Raw genomic sequence first — 18456 nt, 5'->3', positions numbered from 1 at the left:
ACACACACACACACACACATAGATAAAAGATATTTAACAAATATCTCTTAAAACACACAGTATTAAGAGTGGAAATGCATATTAGCTCATATGAATGGGTGAGGGTTTTGTTTTGCCAGGGGCAGTGTATTTATAGAAGCTACATGATGTGGTAGAAGGTTCTAGAACTAAATTTGTCCAGATTTAAAACTGGGCTGTCATGCAGCCTTGTTTCCGAAGTCATTATTGGAACGGAAGAGCAGAGAGCGGAGGACTGGAAGAAAACGCTCCAATTTAGAACCTCTATTGTATCCGAGGCAGGTAGCAAGATTAGTTAAATCATCACACCAGCACTGGGAGTAGATATTCCTAGTCATAGTCTATAGACTCAGAGGCTAAATGAGCTACACTGACTCAGCTCTGTATTCAGTGAGCAAGCCTGCCTGGCCTGGTGACTCATCTGCCAGGGACATAATACTAAAGCCACAGAGTTAGATGCTATCTCCAAAAAACAATTATAGGAAGAGCAAATGGAAATCTTTTGGTAGAACATTGAAACAGTTTTCTCTCGCAAGGCGCAAGGGATAATGAGGATGACCAGGAAGGACGTGAGCGGAGAATGCGAAATCAACTAATACTGGTACTTGCTGCAAGCCTGCAGCAGAGGGCATTTCCTGGGATAATCACGGCAAACTGCTTAATTTCCCTGTGCCTACTTCCTTTCTTGTAAGCCATCCCCTAGCTTTCTTTCTTCTTAAAAGTGAAATGAGAAGCCCAATGATTCTGGCATAACTTCTGGTACAAAGGGAACTCAAATGACTACAAGAGAAACAAGTCTGTACAGACCCCACAGTAGTCTGGGAGGGTTAATTAAAGTAGCTTGCACTTTTTGGTTTTCTTATGATTTACTTCCCTCTCCTCAAAACTGAAGCACGGATGAAGGCTAACAGCTAGTAGCATCTGGTACCAAAAGACCTTACTACATTACAGAGTCTCGGAGAATAATCTATCTTTCTCTTCTTTTCCTTCCTCCTCTTCTTCCTCTGGATTTTTTCTTCTCCCTCTCTTCCTCTCTTCCTCTCTTCCTCTCTTCCTCTCTTCCTTCCTCTCTTCCTCTCTTCCTTCCTTCCTTCCTTCCTTCCTTCCTTCCTCCTCCCTCCCTCCCCCCTCTCTCTTTCTTTCTTTCCTTTGGCAATAGGGTCTCACTGGGTGGCCCAGGGGCCTTAAACTCTTGATGTTTCTCCTCCACCTCTGGGATTTCAGGTGTGTGTCATCACATCCCACTGAGTTGATTTCTTTTTACAAGTTAACTTAAAGTCGTACGTAAAGTACAGCAGCAAGATGAAGAGACTCCAATCCCTTTCTTGTATGTAAGGCCTCGGGGAGTCTAGGAAATAAGACAGGGCATTTTCTGGCTATGCCAGCAGAGACGCCAACCCTGTTTGTGATCTCTCCATGTCATAGAACCAGCACAGGCTCCAGGTCAAACCTAACCCTGGCTGGCTTTCACAGGGGCTTCTCGAGCTTCAGGATCACAAGACTATCCCAAAGGCAGCTCACCCATTTCATTTCTGCCTCCCTCACTCAGCAGATGGCAACTGAGGTCCTGCCAGTGTTGGCCTACTCAGTGAAGACACCAATCATTTGGTCCTTAGACACCACTAACAACATGCAGGATGCAGAGAGGGAGCATCTCTACCTTGTAAAAGAATTCTGGAATGTGAACAAGTTTCTACATTGTTTGGCTTCTTGAGCACAAACCAGTGCCTATAAAGAGTGTCACAAGGCTCTCTAATGTCCCTCTCCAGAATCCCAGTGCTATCTGCTTACATTCCAAAGGACTGTGACATGGGAGCACCAGTTCCTCAGGGTGTGGAGGCAGGAGCATCATTTATACCAACTGCCAGATCCATGTCAGTCGGTTCCTTTCAGAGTGTAGAACAAACAGAAATTTCTCTTTGCATATTCAGGGTCCATCTTGGGTTTCCTCACAGTGCCCTGAGCAGAGACGCCTATAGAGGAAACTGCCATCCATGTTGTTTATAAATAGTAAGAGTTTCTGATCTAGAAACCTAAGTTTTATCTTTATAATAAGTAGATCCTTATCTTTCATCCCACATAAAATTCAAAATGGATCAAAGAACTTAATTTAAGACCTGAGACTGCTAGGGAGAAATCATCTTACACAGAGAAACCATTTCAAGATCGTTACTGGTAAGACCTTTCTGAGCAGAAATCCAACAGCACAGATCACAGCCCAGGGACTGGCAGGTGGGACTACATGAAATTAGAAAGTTTCTCCCTGGCATAGCAACTATCAGCAGCGTAAACAGACCTGCGTAGAATAGGAGAAAATCGGCGGCAGCTATGCTTGACACAGGGAGCTAGTATCTAGAATACACAAAGAACTGGGAAAAAAAAGTAAACACCAAAAATTCAAAACTGAGTATCAATAAATGGGCCAATGACTTGAACAGAGTTCTCAAAAGATGAAATATGGGACTGGAGAGATGGCTCAGAGGTTAAGAGAACTGAGTTCTCCTCCAGAGGTCCTGAGTTCAATTCTCAGCAACCACATGGTGGCTCACAACCATCTGTAATGGGATCCGATGCCCTCTTCTGGTGTGTCTGAAGACAGCAACAGTGTACTCACATACATAAAATAAATTATTATTATTATTTTTAAAAAACCTCTTATAAAAAAAACCATGAATGGCCAATAAATATTTTTAAAATTGTTCAACATCCTTGGCCAGCAGGAAAAAGCAAATCAAAACTCTCATCCTAGTCAAAATGGTTATCAGGAAGAAAACACAACAAATGCTGGGAAAGAGGTCTAAAACGGAGCCTCCTTACTCACTGATGGTGGACGTGGAATATTCTACACACACACACACACACACACACACACACACACACACACACACACGTACAGGTGCACTAATGTGAAAGATGATTGGCTTGTGTAATCATTTCAGAGTGAATATATGCTCAGTCATGTGTATGTCACTTTTTTTTTTTAAGCGCTGGTGATTGTAGCCTGGGTCTTTCAAGCTATCTAGGTAAGTGTTCCAGCAGAGCCAGATCCCCAGGCCTCCAAATAGGATTGTATTTATACCTCAATAAACCCACAAATTATACCTCCCAAAAGGAGGGGTGTGGTGGTGGTGTGTAAGTGAGAATGGACCCCACAGACTCACGTTTGGATGCTTGGTCTCCAGTTAGTGAAACTGCTTGGGCAAAGTTAGGAAGGGTGGCCTTGTTGGATGGAGTAGGTGTGGCCTTGTTGGAGGTAGTGTACAATTAAAATGGGCTTTGAGTTTTCAAAAGCCTACACCAGGCCCAGTCTCTCTCTGCCTGCTGCCTGCGCATCAGGATGTAAGGCTCTTGACTAAGCCAGCGTCATGACTTCCACCACAATGATCATTGACTTGGAAACTGTAGCCAAGCCTCCAAATAAATGCTTGCTTTTATTAGAGTTGTCTTTGGTATGATGCCTCTTCATAGCAATAGAACAGCCATTAAGGCAAATAGGTACCAGGAATAAGGGATTGCCGTGACAGGCCTGGCCATGCTGCTTGTTGGAAAAATATGGAAGGCTCTGGGACTCTGGACTAGAAAAGCAGTAGGTTGCGTTAAGCCATCCTAGAAGGAACATGGAAGACAGTGGTGCCGAGAGCAAAGTAACCTGTGGAGGACACCCAGCTCAAGAGGTGTCAGAGGGGAAGAATATTAGAGACCATTCCTATGATTATTATGGCTAAAACTTTTGCCCTTATCTGAAAAACCCGCCATTTGTTGAATTAAGGAGTTTTGGACTAATATCACTGATAGAGGAAGTTTCACGACAGCCCATTATTAACTATGTATATGGTTGGTAGTGTTTACTCTATTATCACTGATAGAGGAAACTAACATAACCATCATAGATTGACACACCTTCAAAACACTATTTCCACAAGCTCAAAATGACAGTAATGCCTGAACAACAGAAAATCCTTTCAGTTTTACTAAAAAATAACTTAGACATACATGTCTTACCACTAAAAATTGTTAAGATTTGAAAAACAGATTGATGTTACTACTGTCCTAGCATTTTCAGTGTATGTGGGCACACCTACAGCAGAGTGCAGACCAGCAGCCGATGGCCAGCATCTTCCTCAACTGTCCTACACAATATTTTTATTATGCAATTAAAAAAGAAAACGTTTACTTTGCCAGGAGTGGTGGTGCACACTTGAATTGCAGGTCTCTAATTGAACTTGGAACTCACTGATTTGGCCAGGCTGACTTGCCAATCAGCTCCAGGGATCCCTGTCTCCATCTCCTGCCTCCCAAGCACCAGGGTTATAGGCATACACTGCCTAGCTTCTCTTAGGTGTTGGTGTTGGTGTGTGTGTGCGCGCGCATGAGTGTAGAGCGCACATAAGCGGGTGTGAGTACGTGTGCCTAAACTCAGGTCTTCATACTTGCAAGGCAAGAACCTTACCAACGGAGCAATCTCATCTTCTGGCTCTCATTCTTAAAATGGACATTTTTTGGCCTGTGTAATAACATATATAATATTTGTATAGAAAAGTAATATTTACTCATATTTAGGGATGCTGGTTAAAAATGCAAGAAATATGCAATCCAAGAAATATCCTATCTCATTTGATTCCTTCCGTCCAATTCTGTAGCAGTGTTTGAATTTATGTTAAATTTTTAAATTATTGTCACTTGGAAACCTGGAATTATAAAAGTCTCTCCAGTTGCTTCTAGATGCCCTAAGAAGTTAGGTTTATTGACTAACAATGTCTACCAACAGAAAAATGTCTAGTTAACAGAATAACCTGTTAACTAGAACCCAAAGCCTCTATCCCAAAAGCCAACTGATTAGCTGCAGAGTGACCTACACATTTGCATAGAATGCCTAAATCCTTTTCATTCTTTCTATGCTATAACCTGAGCACCTAGGAGAATATAAAGTTAGTGCATGAAAAAAAGGAAAAGTACAGCCTCCAAAGAGTCCTGAAAACAGACTATGAACCATGAGGTGTCCACAGAGATGTATGTGAAAAACTACAAAATGCCAAGTTGTAAACTGTCAGCTTTTCCCGGCACCCAGGATGTCCTATGCTCACACACTGCTTTCACTAAAGGGCCAGGTAAAGGAGACAGCATTGCAGTGTATGAAAGCCAGTAAACAATCTGTACCAAATGTACGTATTCACCAAATTTATTTTTGAACATTCAGAACACTAGGTTATGACAAATTAAAAACAAAGCACCAAAAATCCCTACACGTTAATACCTGAGCAGAGACTGAAGGCAAATATTCACATAATAAAACTACATCATAATGCTGAAACACAGGTTAAAAAATTCACAACATTCTACAAAGTAGAATAAGTAGCACTTTCCCCCGAATTACAACCGGTTAAATGTAACAGTTCTTAATTATACCATACCAAAAATACACAGAAAATGACAAGCATGTGTATTTAGTGCACTGCACGCGGCACACCGCACTGGAGACGAGCATGCATGTTGAGACAGGGAGATCTGGCTGAGACTTTTCTCAGTGGTCACTTCAGGACAGGTCCCCTGCACGACGCATTACTAAACTACACTTTATGGTTGAGAACATACCCAGTGTACAAATAAATGATCACTGTACACAGTCTCCCTCAGAAGCCACGAGGAGTGTACACGCTAAACACGTAACCACAAGGCAGAAACTGATCTCATTATACACCCACTGCCTGCACAACTTCTTTGTCAATCTGACCAGGCTTTTTAAAAAGACAGAGTGTCATTTCTACATAGTTTTAAGAGACTCTTATTTAAATATAAAATTTGAATTGTAATGGAGGTGAACTAGAAGGAAATACATTAAGTTTATGCCCAAAGTAACATGTAAAAATAAACAACAGACTGAGTACCCGGATACGTGGGCATCTTTGGGCAAAGAATGTGATTATACTGTAAATTGAGTAATTTGGGCTTTAATGAAAATTATACTCATTATTTTAAATAAGCACATAAAAATATAAGACTCTACATTAAATTAAAAACAGAGGAGCTAATTCTCCCTTGATACCATAAAAATAATGAGGCAGGAAAAAGAACAAGGGAAGTGAAATAGTAATGTATTTAAAAAAAAAAAAAAAAACCCTACATTCATTTGAGTTTAGTCACTGGGAAATCATTACCATAAATCTAATAACTCTTATTTGAAAATATAAATGTGTCTCAATCTGGCACAGCACTGAGCAAAAGTCTCAGAAGGAACTCACATCTTTGATAAGATTATTATCAATAAGACAAAGATACATTTCAGTGATTAATTTTTTTCATATTCAGCAAGTTTCGAAACAGAAGTGCCGTAACTATCCTTAAAATATTTTCTCCCAGAAACTTTAGCCAAACCTAATTTTTCACATATATTCAGACTGAGTCAATTTTAAATTAAAATTAAAAAAAAACCAAACAACAAAAAGCTCTGGAAATTAGGGGGGGGGGGGCTCAGGAGCAGCAGCTATGTGAATGCTAAGGTAAGTAAGAGTCAATTGGTACTTAAAACTTTTATTTCAACAGCTTGAAAGAAAGGGATTTCAGACAACCTCGAGAAGACCACCCATAGTAAAATACAGTTACAGGATTGCAGGGCATTGCTTTGTCATTTTAAGGCACAGTCCGTTTTATCCCAAATAAGTTCAAGGTCACAGTGATGGGGTATATTCAGTTTTGGTTATCTCAGGCATGTTGCTACATTTATAGTTGTCCTAAGTTTAAGAAACCACAGCATCACTTCAAAATGATACCTGTCAGTGCCTATTTTCAAAAAAATATAAATACACAGCACAACTTCCTAATTTATGAACAATAAAAATGAATATTTCTCTCCCACACAGCAGGGGAGGAGGAGATTTGTACAAGAACTCTTACAACCTCTGCCTCGATGCACAGAACCTGGTTATGTTAAGGACAGGCATCTCCTGCTTAGGCTAAGGCCATTGCACACAGAAGACAAACTCCTTCCAGCAGACAGAACATCCTGAAGCCAGCTCTCATAAACTACCTTTCTACTAATTTCTCCAGAGTCCCCAACAGTTACGTAGATAACCATCACTTGATCTAGACCAAATATTTCAGTATGTGGCCTTCTGTGCTGTCTCTTCACTTGTGAGGCTAACTTATGAAAAAATGTACCAACGCTACAGTACTGTAGGGTAAAGAAGCAGTGGAAAATGCTAGGCTAAACTAAAATGAAACACTGCAATTTCCATGCCATTCCTCTGAGGAGGAGCTAGAGTTCACGTGACCCCACAGTGGCTTCTGCACCTGTTACAGCTCTAGTTTTGTCTAACACCATATCAATGCCAGGGTTTTCATTAACAACTGTATTCCATGGTATTTGACACAAGATGTGCATGCTAAATGGTTTGCCTTATCATACTATATTAGGTTTTACTGGATAAACACTAGGGACTGAATGAACAGAGACATACAGAAAGCAAAAGAAACCCCACAGGGCAAGCTTTTAACTGTATAAACCAGACACCTACACCAAAAATGGATTGTGCAAACAAGCCAAAGTGGTGGTTACCTCAATTAAACTGCTGAAAGATTACCACTGAGTGGATTTATCCTTTACCCAGCAATGCCAGGAAACCAGACACAACAGAACACAGAACACACTGTTCTAAAGCTTTAAAAATTTTCAAAGAAAAACCGAGCATGGAACATGTTTTCATGATATCCACATTTATTGTAAGTCCTAGATGAAAAATACTGAAAAGATTATTTTTGTTTTAACCCCAAATTACTAAGAAAAGCTCATTGGCACAAATATCCAGAGGTATCTTACAGTTTCATTTAGCTTTGGTGGTAAAGAATGTTTGCTAACTGGGAGAATACTTAGTTTCCAATACAGATTACCCTAAAAAGAATTTAAATGTATTCTTTTTTTTTTTCTAAAAAAGGGATGTAAAAAGTCCAATATGAAACAGAAAAAGTACACATGAAATACAAAATACACTGTCTTTTAGGCTCTAGAGCAGTTAGTAGTGCTACATGGTGTCTAAACTTTTGTCATAGTAACATCACTACCTCACAAATACTAAAAATAAAAACGTTTAAAATAGCACATCAACTTTACAAAATGGCTCCCCACAGGCTTCTTAGACTAAGATTAGAATTCAGATATGCCAAGTTTACACTAACTAAACACCAATAGATATAGTTTCCCACTGATGTTCAAATCAACAATGTACAGAATGATTCTAGGTTGATTCTGACTCAAGATACCAATTCTACATCAAGTCATCAGAAATTAACTGATTTCTTAGTATACGGATTTTTTTGGCAGCATAACATGCCAAGCACTTAAAAAAAAAACTGTTCTTGATTTTAAAATTATTATTCACACATGTTAATCAAGTTGTAGCTTAGATATTTCCAACTTTGAAACACACGGTCACCCTAGGTGCACGGCTACATTTACAGTATTAACAGAGTAACAACATGCGGCCATCAGCATTGCTAAATCTCACTCTGTTCTTACAACCAACATACAAAATTCTGTTTTATTTTATTCACGATATGTTTGACAAATGCAGAAGTTTAAGCATTTAGAACACACATTTGGGCTGCTTATCTGACTCCCATCTCCCATAATCCTATGAAAAGTTAGGAGTGTGAGGAGCCTGGTGCTTACTTAATTTCCTCACACATCAATTTAAGCCTTATGTTGACAAAGTAGCCACAGAATTATGTTTCTTGTTCAAAAAGTCTGCTATAAAATTCCAGCTCTCAATCTTACAGTTTGTAGAGTGAGTCCTATATTTACTTTATCTGCTAAAGAAGCTTTCCTGGAAGGAAGTAATGTTTTAAACACAGAAACTCTCATGGTTCCCTTTATTTGGGCAAGTGTCATACACCCCAGTGTTTCCTATGATATACAAATTCACAAATCTTCTACACGGATGAAAAACAATCAACAAAAACCTAGATATCCAACACATCAACATACTTTTGAATTTTTCCCAAATGACTTTTTAAGAACCACTTCATATATGTTCAAATACAGCATTCTAAAAGTTCCCACCGAACCAAATAATGCAAGGTAATGTACTAATTCAGACCTGTCTAATGAGGAATATGCCGCACCAGATTTATCCCATGACCATGGGATCAACAACTCTAGTTTACCTCATATTTGTGGATCCCTACCTCCCGAGTATTTGTGTGTGTGTACATGTTCATGTATGTGGACCCATGTGTATACATAAAGGTGCAGGGAGAGATCAGAGGGGTAGCGCAGAGGTCAATGCTGGGTGTCTCCCTCAACCACTTGCCATCTCATTTTGGACACAGGATCTTTCACGGATCCCGAGGCTTGCCAATATGGCCAGGCTGGCTGGCCAGCAAGCCTGGAAGATCTGTCTCCATCGCCCCACTGCTGGGATTATGGGCATGCACTAGTTAGCCAGTTTCTCATGTGGATTCTGGAAGTCTCCACTTGGGTCCTCAAGCTTGCACTGCAGGCACATGACTGTCTGAACCATCTCTCCAGGCCTCTTTCCCATGTGCCTCCCATGTGCTCTTGAAAGCTGCACTTTCAAGAACTAAAAACTGAGTTCTGCTTCCCTCTACTTCAGCATCTTCCATAGGTGGGATTAAGAGAGTGCATGGTGAAATGAACACACTATGCCGTAAATGAAAAGAGTAAAGGCTAAGAAGATGTACAGGGACTTGATAATAAGACAATCGGCCTTGTAGGACTTTTGTAAGCATTGTGAAAATGTGTCATGTTGACATGTGTGACAATTATATAGATGCTATTATAGATAGCGCAGTAAAAAGTATCCCTTCATAGACAGCTGAAATTACCCAACTAAAATAGAAAAAGATTTAAAAGACTAATCAATACATGATCAATATAGATATAGGGCAGCCTAAAAAAATCAGTGTTAATCAAGCATCGATGGTTTCTTTAGAAGTTTTCATCATACTGATAACCAAGAGAAGTGTAAAATTTACGTAATTTTGGCACAAAATGAATCCAGACAAGCTGTGTATTACTCCATAGTAGAGAACATAATTAACGTACACAGGCTCCAGATTCAATTCCTGGTATGCTCGTTCACATAGACACACAACTGCAACAGCAATTTCTACCTAATTATCAGGTCCAGGAGCTGGAGAGAAGGCTTAGGTAAGAGCGTTTGCTGCTCTGTTGTGAGTTGCTGTTTGGTTCCTAGCACTGACAACCAGCAACTCACAACCCACCTACAACTCCAGTTCTAAGGGATCTACCGCCCTCTGCTGGCCACAGTGAGCACCTACACACATACATGCACCCCAAAATGAATCTTCAACAAAAGTTATCAGGTCTAAATTATAATAGCAATAATCTATGAGGGCATTGCAAAAATACTAAGTATTCAGTAATAATCAGGTTAACTGTCTTATATATACCCAATCTATTTACAAGAACCCAGTTGTTAAATAAGGACATTTACCCCCAAACTCAGTTTCTTTAAAAACAAACAAACAAAAAAAACCCAGTGGAACTCAAAAATTTGCTGTATTAATCACTAATGTAACTAATATTCATGTAAACATGATAGATAAAAGTATGTGATGTTTATATAAAATGATTTCCTTTTAAGGGATAGCACTTTTCTTAATCAGATAGAGTCTACCTAGCTTTCTGTGTCTGAATGCTTGAGGAAGACTCTATCAAAGCACGCCCATCTCTGTTTATGTGTGAGTGTGTACCTGTATGTGCGGCAAATGGCCGAAGACCCAGACTACTATTATTTGAAATATTTTACTGGCATAAGTAGACTTTCAGAGCTTAGGGAATTAGTACTTTTAGACAAAAATATTGTTGTGAGAATCAGTGTGCTTTAATAAGGAATACACTACTCACGAGTAAGAAATCAGACTTGATACATCTTATTCAGGAGCAGTACTGGCTCAGCAGGGAGACTTTAGATCTCATAAATAAATAATCATCGCCATCAAAAAGCCTAACACCAAATTTTGGAAAGTTCTTTCTGTGTGTAGATGTATGTTCAAATTCAGAAAGTTAAAGTATTCAGTTGCTACTAAGTTGAGATCAGTCTCTAATACCACTGACAGAAAGACAGACAGCATGAGTAGAGAGGCTGCACATCTCCAGCAAAATCAGAGCAGATACATCCCTACTTAGATAGGTAAGTGTTGTGCCATGAGGACATTGTAATTATCCAATGAACTCACTCCCAGGTACTCAATAGACACTATGGTATAGTTTATTCCTCTTGACACTCTTCTAAAACAAGAGACTAAAAGGTTTTCACATCTACCACAACGGTTTTTGTTTAAAAGTCTTAATAAGTGAAATTATGAATACTTAACGAGCACAATGCCAGTCAGACAGCAATGGAATCACACAAACTAACTTCTGTGGTGCTGACGTGACCCTTTGACAAATGCTGAACGAGGGAAGACCTAGGGAAGAACTAACGTGGCTGACATGGGAGTAGCCCTCTGGTTGGCAGTAGTAGCTGAGAGGCCGTACACCGGGTGTAACAGCAGAAACAACGAAGCTGATTCTCTCAGTACCAGTCCTGGGTACCAAGGGAGGAGGACATAAGTTCACAAGTGCAACTGTGAATTCACTGACACTGGAGGACTTCACGGGAAAGGCTTACGGGCATTTACAGAACATATGCCTAAGTGAAGGGCTCTGACACAGGTCTGACTCAGGTCTGAGTTTATTCTAACTGAAGGCAAAGAGCAACTATACGCTTCAGGCTCCCAACCTTCCTATTTTTCTGTAGCTAAGAATAAACTATAATTGGAAATGAAATAAAATGTTACGCCCCAGTGGCAAAATTGTAGTCTTAGGAGACACCTCTTCTTAATGAGTGATGTAGGTGTGCTATCTATTCAGGCAGTGTTCACATTCTTAGTTCTAATCCAGTAATGGCTGCCCACTGTTCCTCTACTCCTACACAGTTCTGTACATCAAGTGCAATGCTGTATTTATGCTGAGACCATTCATTCCTCCTCAGCACATAAGCAAATGATGCACACACCCAGCGTTGTTTCAGCCTCTCGAGTTACCCCTTTAATAAACGAACCCTGCTACAGGCACTTCTGACAACCACTGGGGCAAGGACTTAAGTCAGGGGCAGAGACCAACTGTGCCAATGCAGCATCTGCAAGAACATTCTTTTGATAACACCTCTTTTGATAGATCTCCTCCATGCTTCTAATATTCACCAAGTATACATCGTAAGATTCACATTTGAAAGCTCATAAAAATGTCATTTTTTGAATCTGAACTGCAGTGGTTAACAAAAAAGTCTCCCTTTAATTTGAGGTTCTTTTTCACAGATGTAAGAAGATGGATCAAACTTTGTCCACCATGGCTGCTAAAAACTGACCACACTCCTTCATGACTATTTCACTTCTGAGAAAACAGTTGTCACTTTTAACAATCTTTTAAGACTTGTTCTGAATATGTTAATTATAACAAATATAAAACCGACGTTTCAAAAGAAAGTCTGATGAAACTAGCAGACGTTTCACTTAGATTAACAACACTGCATCTATAGGTCTCTAGAAGGTCCCTGGGACGGCCGATGGAAGCTAGTTGGTATGTACAGGAGTCCTTAACACAGAAGCCACAATATCCCTTCACTAATTTCTCAGATATGACAAGTATACAGATGCTACACCACGGACTGAAACCATGCTTCCACTACTTCCTTCAAGCATTACAAAACTAATTTCCTATCTTCAATACTGTAAAAATAGACTTGTCTTCTCCAGAGGACCTCACTGTTCCTGGTGGTAGGGCTGTACGTTCACTGTGTCATTGGTCCTAAAGGCAGGAACTGCTTCTCCTTCTGTAAGTCCAGTCTTACATAAAGTTGCATAACGCATGGAATACAAGAGGAATGATCACAAAACACGGGACCCTGTATAAGTGGGAGGAGCCAAAAGCAATCACTCCGACAGCCAGAGGAAGTGGGAACTGGGAGGCAGTCTTCAGCAATTTACTGTAAAGAGATGGAGAGATATGCATTATTAGACAAATTACATTGTGAGCCAAAACGAAATATGGAAACCTTTAATATAGCTTAACACTGTAAGTGATAATTTGCTTGTACTTAAGTTTTTCTTATTTATTTATCTATTTATTTATTTATTTATTTATTTATTTATTTATTTTTAGTTTTCTGATCATTCTCTTTTTCTCTTGGTGTTTTGTTTGAGACAGCATCTCACTATATAGCCTTAGCTGGCCTGAAACTTGATTTATTGATTAGGCTGGCCTCAGACTCACAGAGATCTTCCTGACCCTGCCTCCCAAATGCTGGGATTAAACTTGTGCACCACCATACTCGGCTACTACTTTGGTTTTCTGAGATAAGGTTTTGTGATATATAATAATAAAACACAAGCTGGCTTTGAACTTATGACCCGCCTTGTCTTCTGAATGGTGGGACAACAGACAGGACTGTGACAAACCATCTGACTTCTACGTGATTTTTAAATGATGTGATTGTTTTTTTTTTTTAATGAACTGGAAAAAAAAACCTGTCGATAATTTTATAAAGATCAATAAAAAACATGTTTTAAACAGAAAAAGGAAATACATTTCTATTCAGAGACTAGCCATATGCTTAGTCTTTCCTTAACAAAACAGAAAAATACCAGTTGGTATTTCCACAATTCTACCTCTAAAATCTTATCCTAACATAATAGTGTTCTTGAAGACATTGCTACAAAAAATGCTTAATTTATTCCTACTTAAACCAGCAAAATTAAATTTTAAAAAAGGAAGAAAAAGGCCCAAGACAAACAGTACAACAGAGAAAACATTATTTCCCAAGAAAAGGAACATCAGGGAAAACCCTTTGATTTTACTCAGAAAACGGAGAGACTGAGGTGACGAGAGAGGTAAGTCTCTGCACAGAGCCATTAAGTGGCCACAGCAAGATTTCCTTGTATTTATCTATATATTTATTTGAGACCTGGGCCAATGTAGCCCAGGCTGGCCACCAACTCTGAGGATAACCCTGGTTGCAGGTTTTTACCTCCCATACGCTCAGACCACAGGCATGCAGGAGCACCTCTGCTTCTACCTTAGCCTGATCCTAGAACAGCTGCAAGTGTCTCAGAATTGGCAGGCCTCCCAGAGCAAAGGCTCAGTCAAAAAAGACCAAGTGCTGTCATGAAACATGTCAAACACAAACACAAGCATAAAAGGCTAAGCACACACTAAGCCCCTATTACTCAGCAGATGCAAAAGGTCAGTCTTAGCTACAGCTCAATCTACTTAACATTACTCCTATCTTTTGGAAAGTTAAATCTTAGATATCATATCAGGTAAGAATTAAGTTTTAAAAGAAAAAAAACCTATTGTTTTTCTAACAAAACTTTAGAGAACAAGCATAATATATTTGCATATGAACTATATTTGCATATAAATGAGTCACTTTTACTTTTTACAGTCAAATTAAATATAAGGAGTATGTTTCAAGAAATAAAGTGATAATGTCCAGTGACACATAGAAGAAATAACTTAAACCATTATACCTTGACTTTATTGAAACCGTGTGAGTGTTTCCAAGAATCGCTATGGCTGGGATGAGGAGAAACGCCAGGGGTTTGCATGGATCAGGACTAAGTTTAAAGTAATACCTAGGATAAAGAGAAAACACGGATCAACAAAGCAGAACTGATGGTCTCAAATGATCAGAATCAAAGTAATTTCCAAAACGTTCCAGTAACAATACAGTCATGAGACCCTAGGCTGCTCACTGCCAGTAACAGTCCCCACTGTAGCTCGTCCTTGGACTCGGGATTCACTCTGGGCACTACACTCAGAAGTCCTTGAGGAAATAAAGATACCTGGTGTGGAAATATAGCACTCAAAACTTTTTTTTTTTGATTTTGTTTCCCAAGTTTTGATTCTGCCATTTTTCAACCCAGTGTGAGAAGAACCAGAAATTCCAACCACAAGTGAGCCACGCAGCCTGGGACAACAGAAGGGCATAGGAGAAAGCCAACTCTCCTCGCAGCTCTGGCTAGAGCAGGGAATTAGAATGACAGTGACCCCTAAAGTACATCATGACACTGCAAACTTACCCTTTTAATTTTAAGCAGAGTAAGGATCCTCATGATAAGAATTATTGAGAGTAATTCAGGGACATGAAAGAAGGGGGGCAGGAGAAGAGACTTAAAGAAATACCACATACAAGAAGGAGACTCACAAGCACGAGAACTTGGGGAAGAATCTCAGTAGAAAATCAATAACTACACGAGACAGGAACAAATCAAACATTAACAACAGCATGTAAGCAAATCTCTAACGTGAAGGAGAAATAAGTGCATTTTCAATAATCACACCGAACAAACAGTCTGAACTCTCCAATTAAGATACAAATGGGCTGAACTGTGTGTGCCCTCTGAAGGAACCTCATCTCTCTCACAGAGATGCTTGGACTGAAAGTGCAGGAATGGAAGGTGGGTGTTCCTGTCTCTGTAAGTCAGGGATGGAAGGTGGGCGTTCTTCTCTAGATAAGTCCAGCTTATTTCACGTAACATGATAACCTCCAGGTTCATTCATTTTCTTGCAAAAACCACCATTTTGCTCTTCATGGCTGAATACTCTAGTGTTTACATATGCTACATTCTCTTTATTCATGTTGCGCCTCTAAGCTCGTTCATAACTTGGCAGTTGTTACTGTTGTACAGATCATGTGCAGGCACACCTGTTGCATGCAGTTCTCTTCGTGTACAGCACTGATTTGGCTATTTGGAATCCACTGTGCTTTCAAATAAATGTTAGCACTGCTTCATTCAGCCTCCTACTTAGGCTTATGCCTAGGCATTGTACTGGCTTCTTTGGAAGGCTGTTTACACAAGGTTGTGTTGGAAAGAGGAGGGGGACCAACGGAGAAGAGAAGATGACCTCAACGTAGGAAAAGACGTACAAAAATGTCACAGTGAGATTCATTATTATACCACACATAATAAAATGGTTTATATATCACCTTTTTTTTTTTTTTTTTTTGGTAAAAAAAAATGCAAATCACTTTCTGGCTGATTTTGGAGAATACTATAATCTGAAAACTTATATCATCATGGCTAATGAGGGAACGGAAATGTACTGAAAACTAACACCAGGCAACACAGCACATCCTACTGAGCAGTTTTCATGGAGCATCAGAAATACGGCCAGGCTCCATTAAGAGAGACTCACTGTGTGAACCACACAAACAATACTGACATAAATAAACGTACCTAAGGTTCTTTAACCAGTAGATTAGAGATGGCATACTGAGCAGCACAACCCACGCCAGCAAGTTAATCACGGTGCTGTGCATGCGCAGGCTGTCTTCAGCCTCGCTCGCGCATAAACGAAGATTTTGTGTGGCAGAGTCTTTATGGTGGTTGGACTTCTTTTCACTTCTTCTGGAGTGTTTGGGATTCTAGAAAGCAATAATAAGCCAAGATATAAATAAGAAAAAATAAGTTCAAGATATTGCTCAGGATCAACCACTGAATTACTTAACTAACTCATCTTTTTCATTTTCAAACATAATTAAAATACTGAAATTACTTTGTTAAAAGTATTTTAAAACTGTTGCCATCATAAAGATCTTTTTGTCTGTCTGTCTGTCTGTCTGTCTGTTTGTTTTCTTTGAGATGTGGTCTTGCTATGTTACCCTGGTTTGTCTCAAACTCTTGGGCTCAGGCCATCTTCAGCTTCCTGAAAGCTTGAAACACTAGCATGTGTGACCATGTCCGGCTACATTTTTTTTTGACTTATGTTAGTAATAACTCAAAATAAAATTTATAACAATTTATTTCTTAACAACAACAAAAGTGCTGAATGTAACAAGTTAAACTGATGAGTCAGGTCTGTTTTATTATTCCTTTAAAGTTACTAAATTCATAATTCTCTTTAAATATCGTAAAATCCTAACCCTTCTGTCTTAGTTAGGGTTTCCACTGCTGGGAAGAGATACCATAAAAATTACTCTTATAACCCTTATGAAGGACAACATTTAATTAGACCTGATTTAGAGAGTCTGTGGTACAGTGCACTACCATCATGGCAGGAAGGATGGCAGTGTCCAGGCAGGCATGGCACCAGAGGAGCTGAGAGTTCTACATCTTTATCCAAAGGAAGCCAGGAGCAGACAGTCTTCCAGGAGGCTAGGAAGAAGGTCTCAAAGCCCACTCCCAGAGTGCCATACTCCCTCCAACGAGGCCACACCCACTCCAACAAGCCAATTCCTCCTGATAATGCCACTCCCTGAGCCAAGCATATTCAAACCACCACACCCCAAACTTCAAAACACAACAACAAAATAATCAAGTGTATATTTTCTCAAGTATTTTCATATTAACTATACAGAGTTTAGAAACAAAAACTTACCACCGGCTGATTATTTTTAAATGTTGTTAGGCTGGCTTGCAGATGAACAACCTAAGAGGAAGAAATTATTTTAATTGTATTTGGAACAAAACCAATAGACTTTTTTTTTAAAAAGTTAAAACTGAGAAGCATTATAATCTGAAAATTCAAATAATATATACATCATATATATATGAAATATATATATATAATATTAAAAAACAGAACCTAACCATGTAATTTATACACTGAAGTAGCTCTAGACAGCTTTTCAGATGCACAAAACTTCTCTTCAGAAAACTGAAAATAATCTACAGTGTGCACATCCTAGCGCTTAAAAAGAATCAGTAAAAGCAGTTGTCTAGTGCCGTGTCAACAGCGTACCACATGGTCAACGCACCACTCACGTAACCTGCATTCTCCAGGGTCCCCTGAGATACTAACGCCTATGCGGCATTCTACAGGTGCCTAACCCAAAGCCCAGGCCTTCTGGCTTTCCTGATCCACATACCTTAAACACATAGTACAGATAGGACAGAAGTATGGCAAGGGCTCCACACGTGGTCCAACTCACTATGAGAAAGACAACTATCAAAACAGGCAAGTCTGGTGACATCACCTTGATATCTTTAGGAAGTTCAGCAGGTCTGGAATAAAAGGAACAGGGTTTCTTTTTCTTTTTTTAAATACAGTAACATATATTCATATAGTCCAAAATCAAACCAATGTATAGGCTGAGGATCCCTCATGTCACAAGAGGACATTCCAATCCATGAGTTCATTAGTAGGCCACAGACAAAATGCAGGTGTATTAAGGAAGTTGTAAAATAACCTTCAGGTTACATATATAAAGTAATAAAAAACAAATGCATTTTGCATCTGGAAGTTGGTCCCATCCTCAAGGTTTCTTATTATGTATGTGTAAATATTTCAAAATGTAAGAGGGTATGAGGCTGGAAACATTTAACAGCCTGAGCAGTTCAAGTGGAAAGCAACAAACCTGAAGTGCTCTACCAGGCCCTCTGCTGGTTATTAATATTATTAATATGTGAGGAACACAA

At 39.4% G+C, this 18456-nt stretch overlaps 1 protein-coding gene across 1 annotated transcript in view; it reads right to left on the bottom strand.

Annotated features, from left to right (window-relative positions):
• Nucleotides 1-11242: 11242 nt before the first annotated feature.
• Pgap1 (post-GPI attachment to proteins inositol deacylase 1) overlaps nt 11243-18456 on the bottom strand; it is a 65779-nt gene continuing 58565 nt past the window's right edge. Inside the window, exons 23-27 of the mRNA XM_034497957.2 lie at nt 17907-18042; nt 17417-17467; nt 16276-16463; nt 14566-14670; nt 11243-13022 (exon numbers count right to left, since the gene is read on the bottom strand). Of these exons, the coding sequence (XP_034353848.1) occupies nt 12884-13022; nt 14566-14670; nt 16276-16463; nt 17417-17467; nt 17907-18042 (619 nt within the window). The 3' untranslated portion in view covers nt 11243-12883. The remainder of the gene's footprint in view (nt 13023-14565; nt 14671-16275; nt 16464-17416; nt 17468-17906; nt 18043-18456) is intronic.

The sequence above is a fragment of the Arvicanthis niloticus genome, chromosome 3, assembly GCF_011762505.2.
Source record: "Arvicanthis niloticus isolate mArvNil1 chromosome 3, mArvNil1.pat.X, whole genome shotgun sequence".
Classification (NCBI taxonomy): domain Eukaryota; kingdom Metazoa; phylum Chordata; class Mammalia; order Rodentia; family Muridae; genus Arvicanthis; species Arvicanthis niloticus.
The sequence above is the reverse complement of the archived record's forward strand: the minus strand, read 5'-3'. Positions and strand labels throughout refer to the sequence as shown.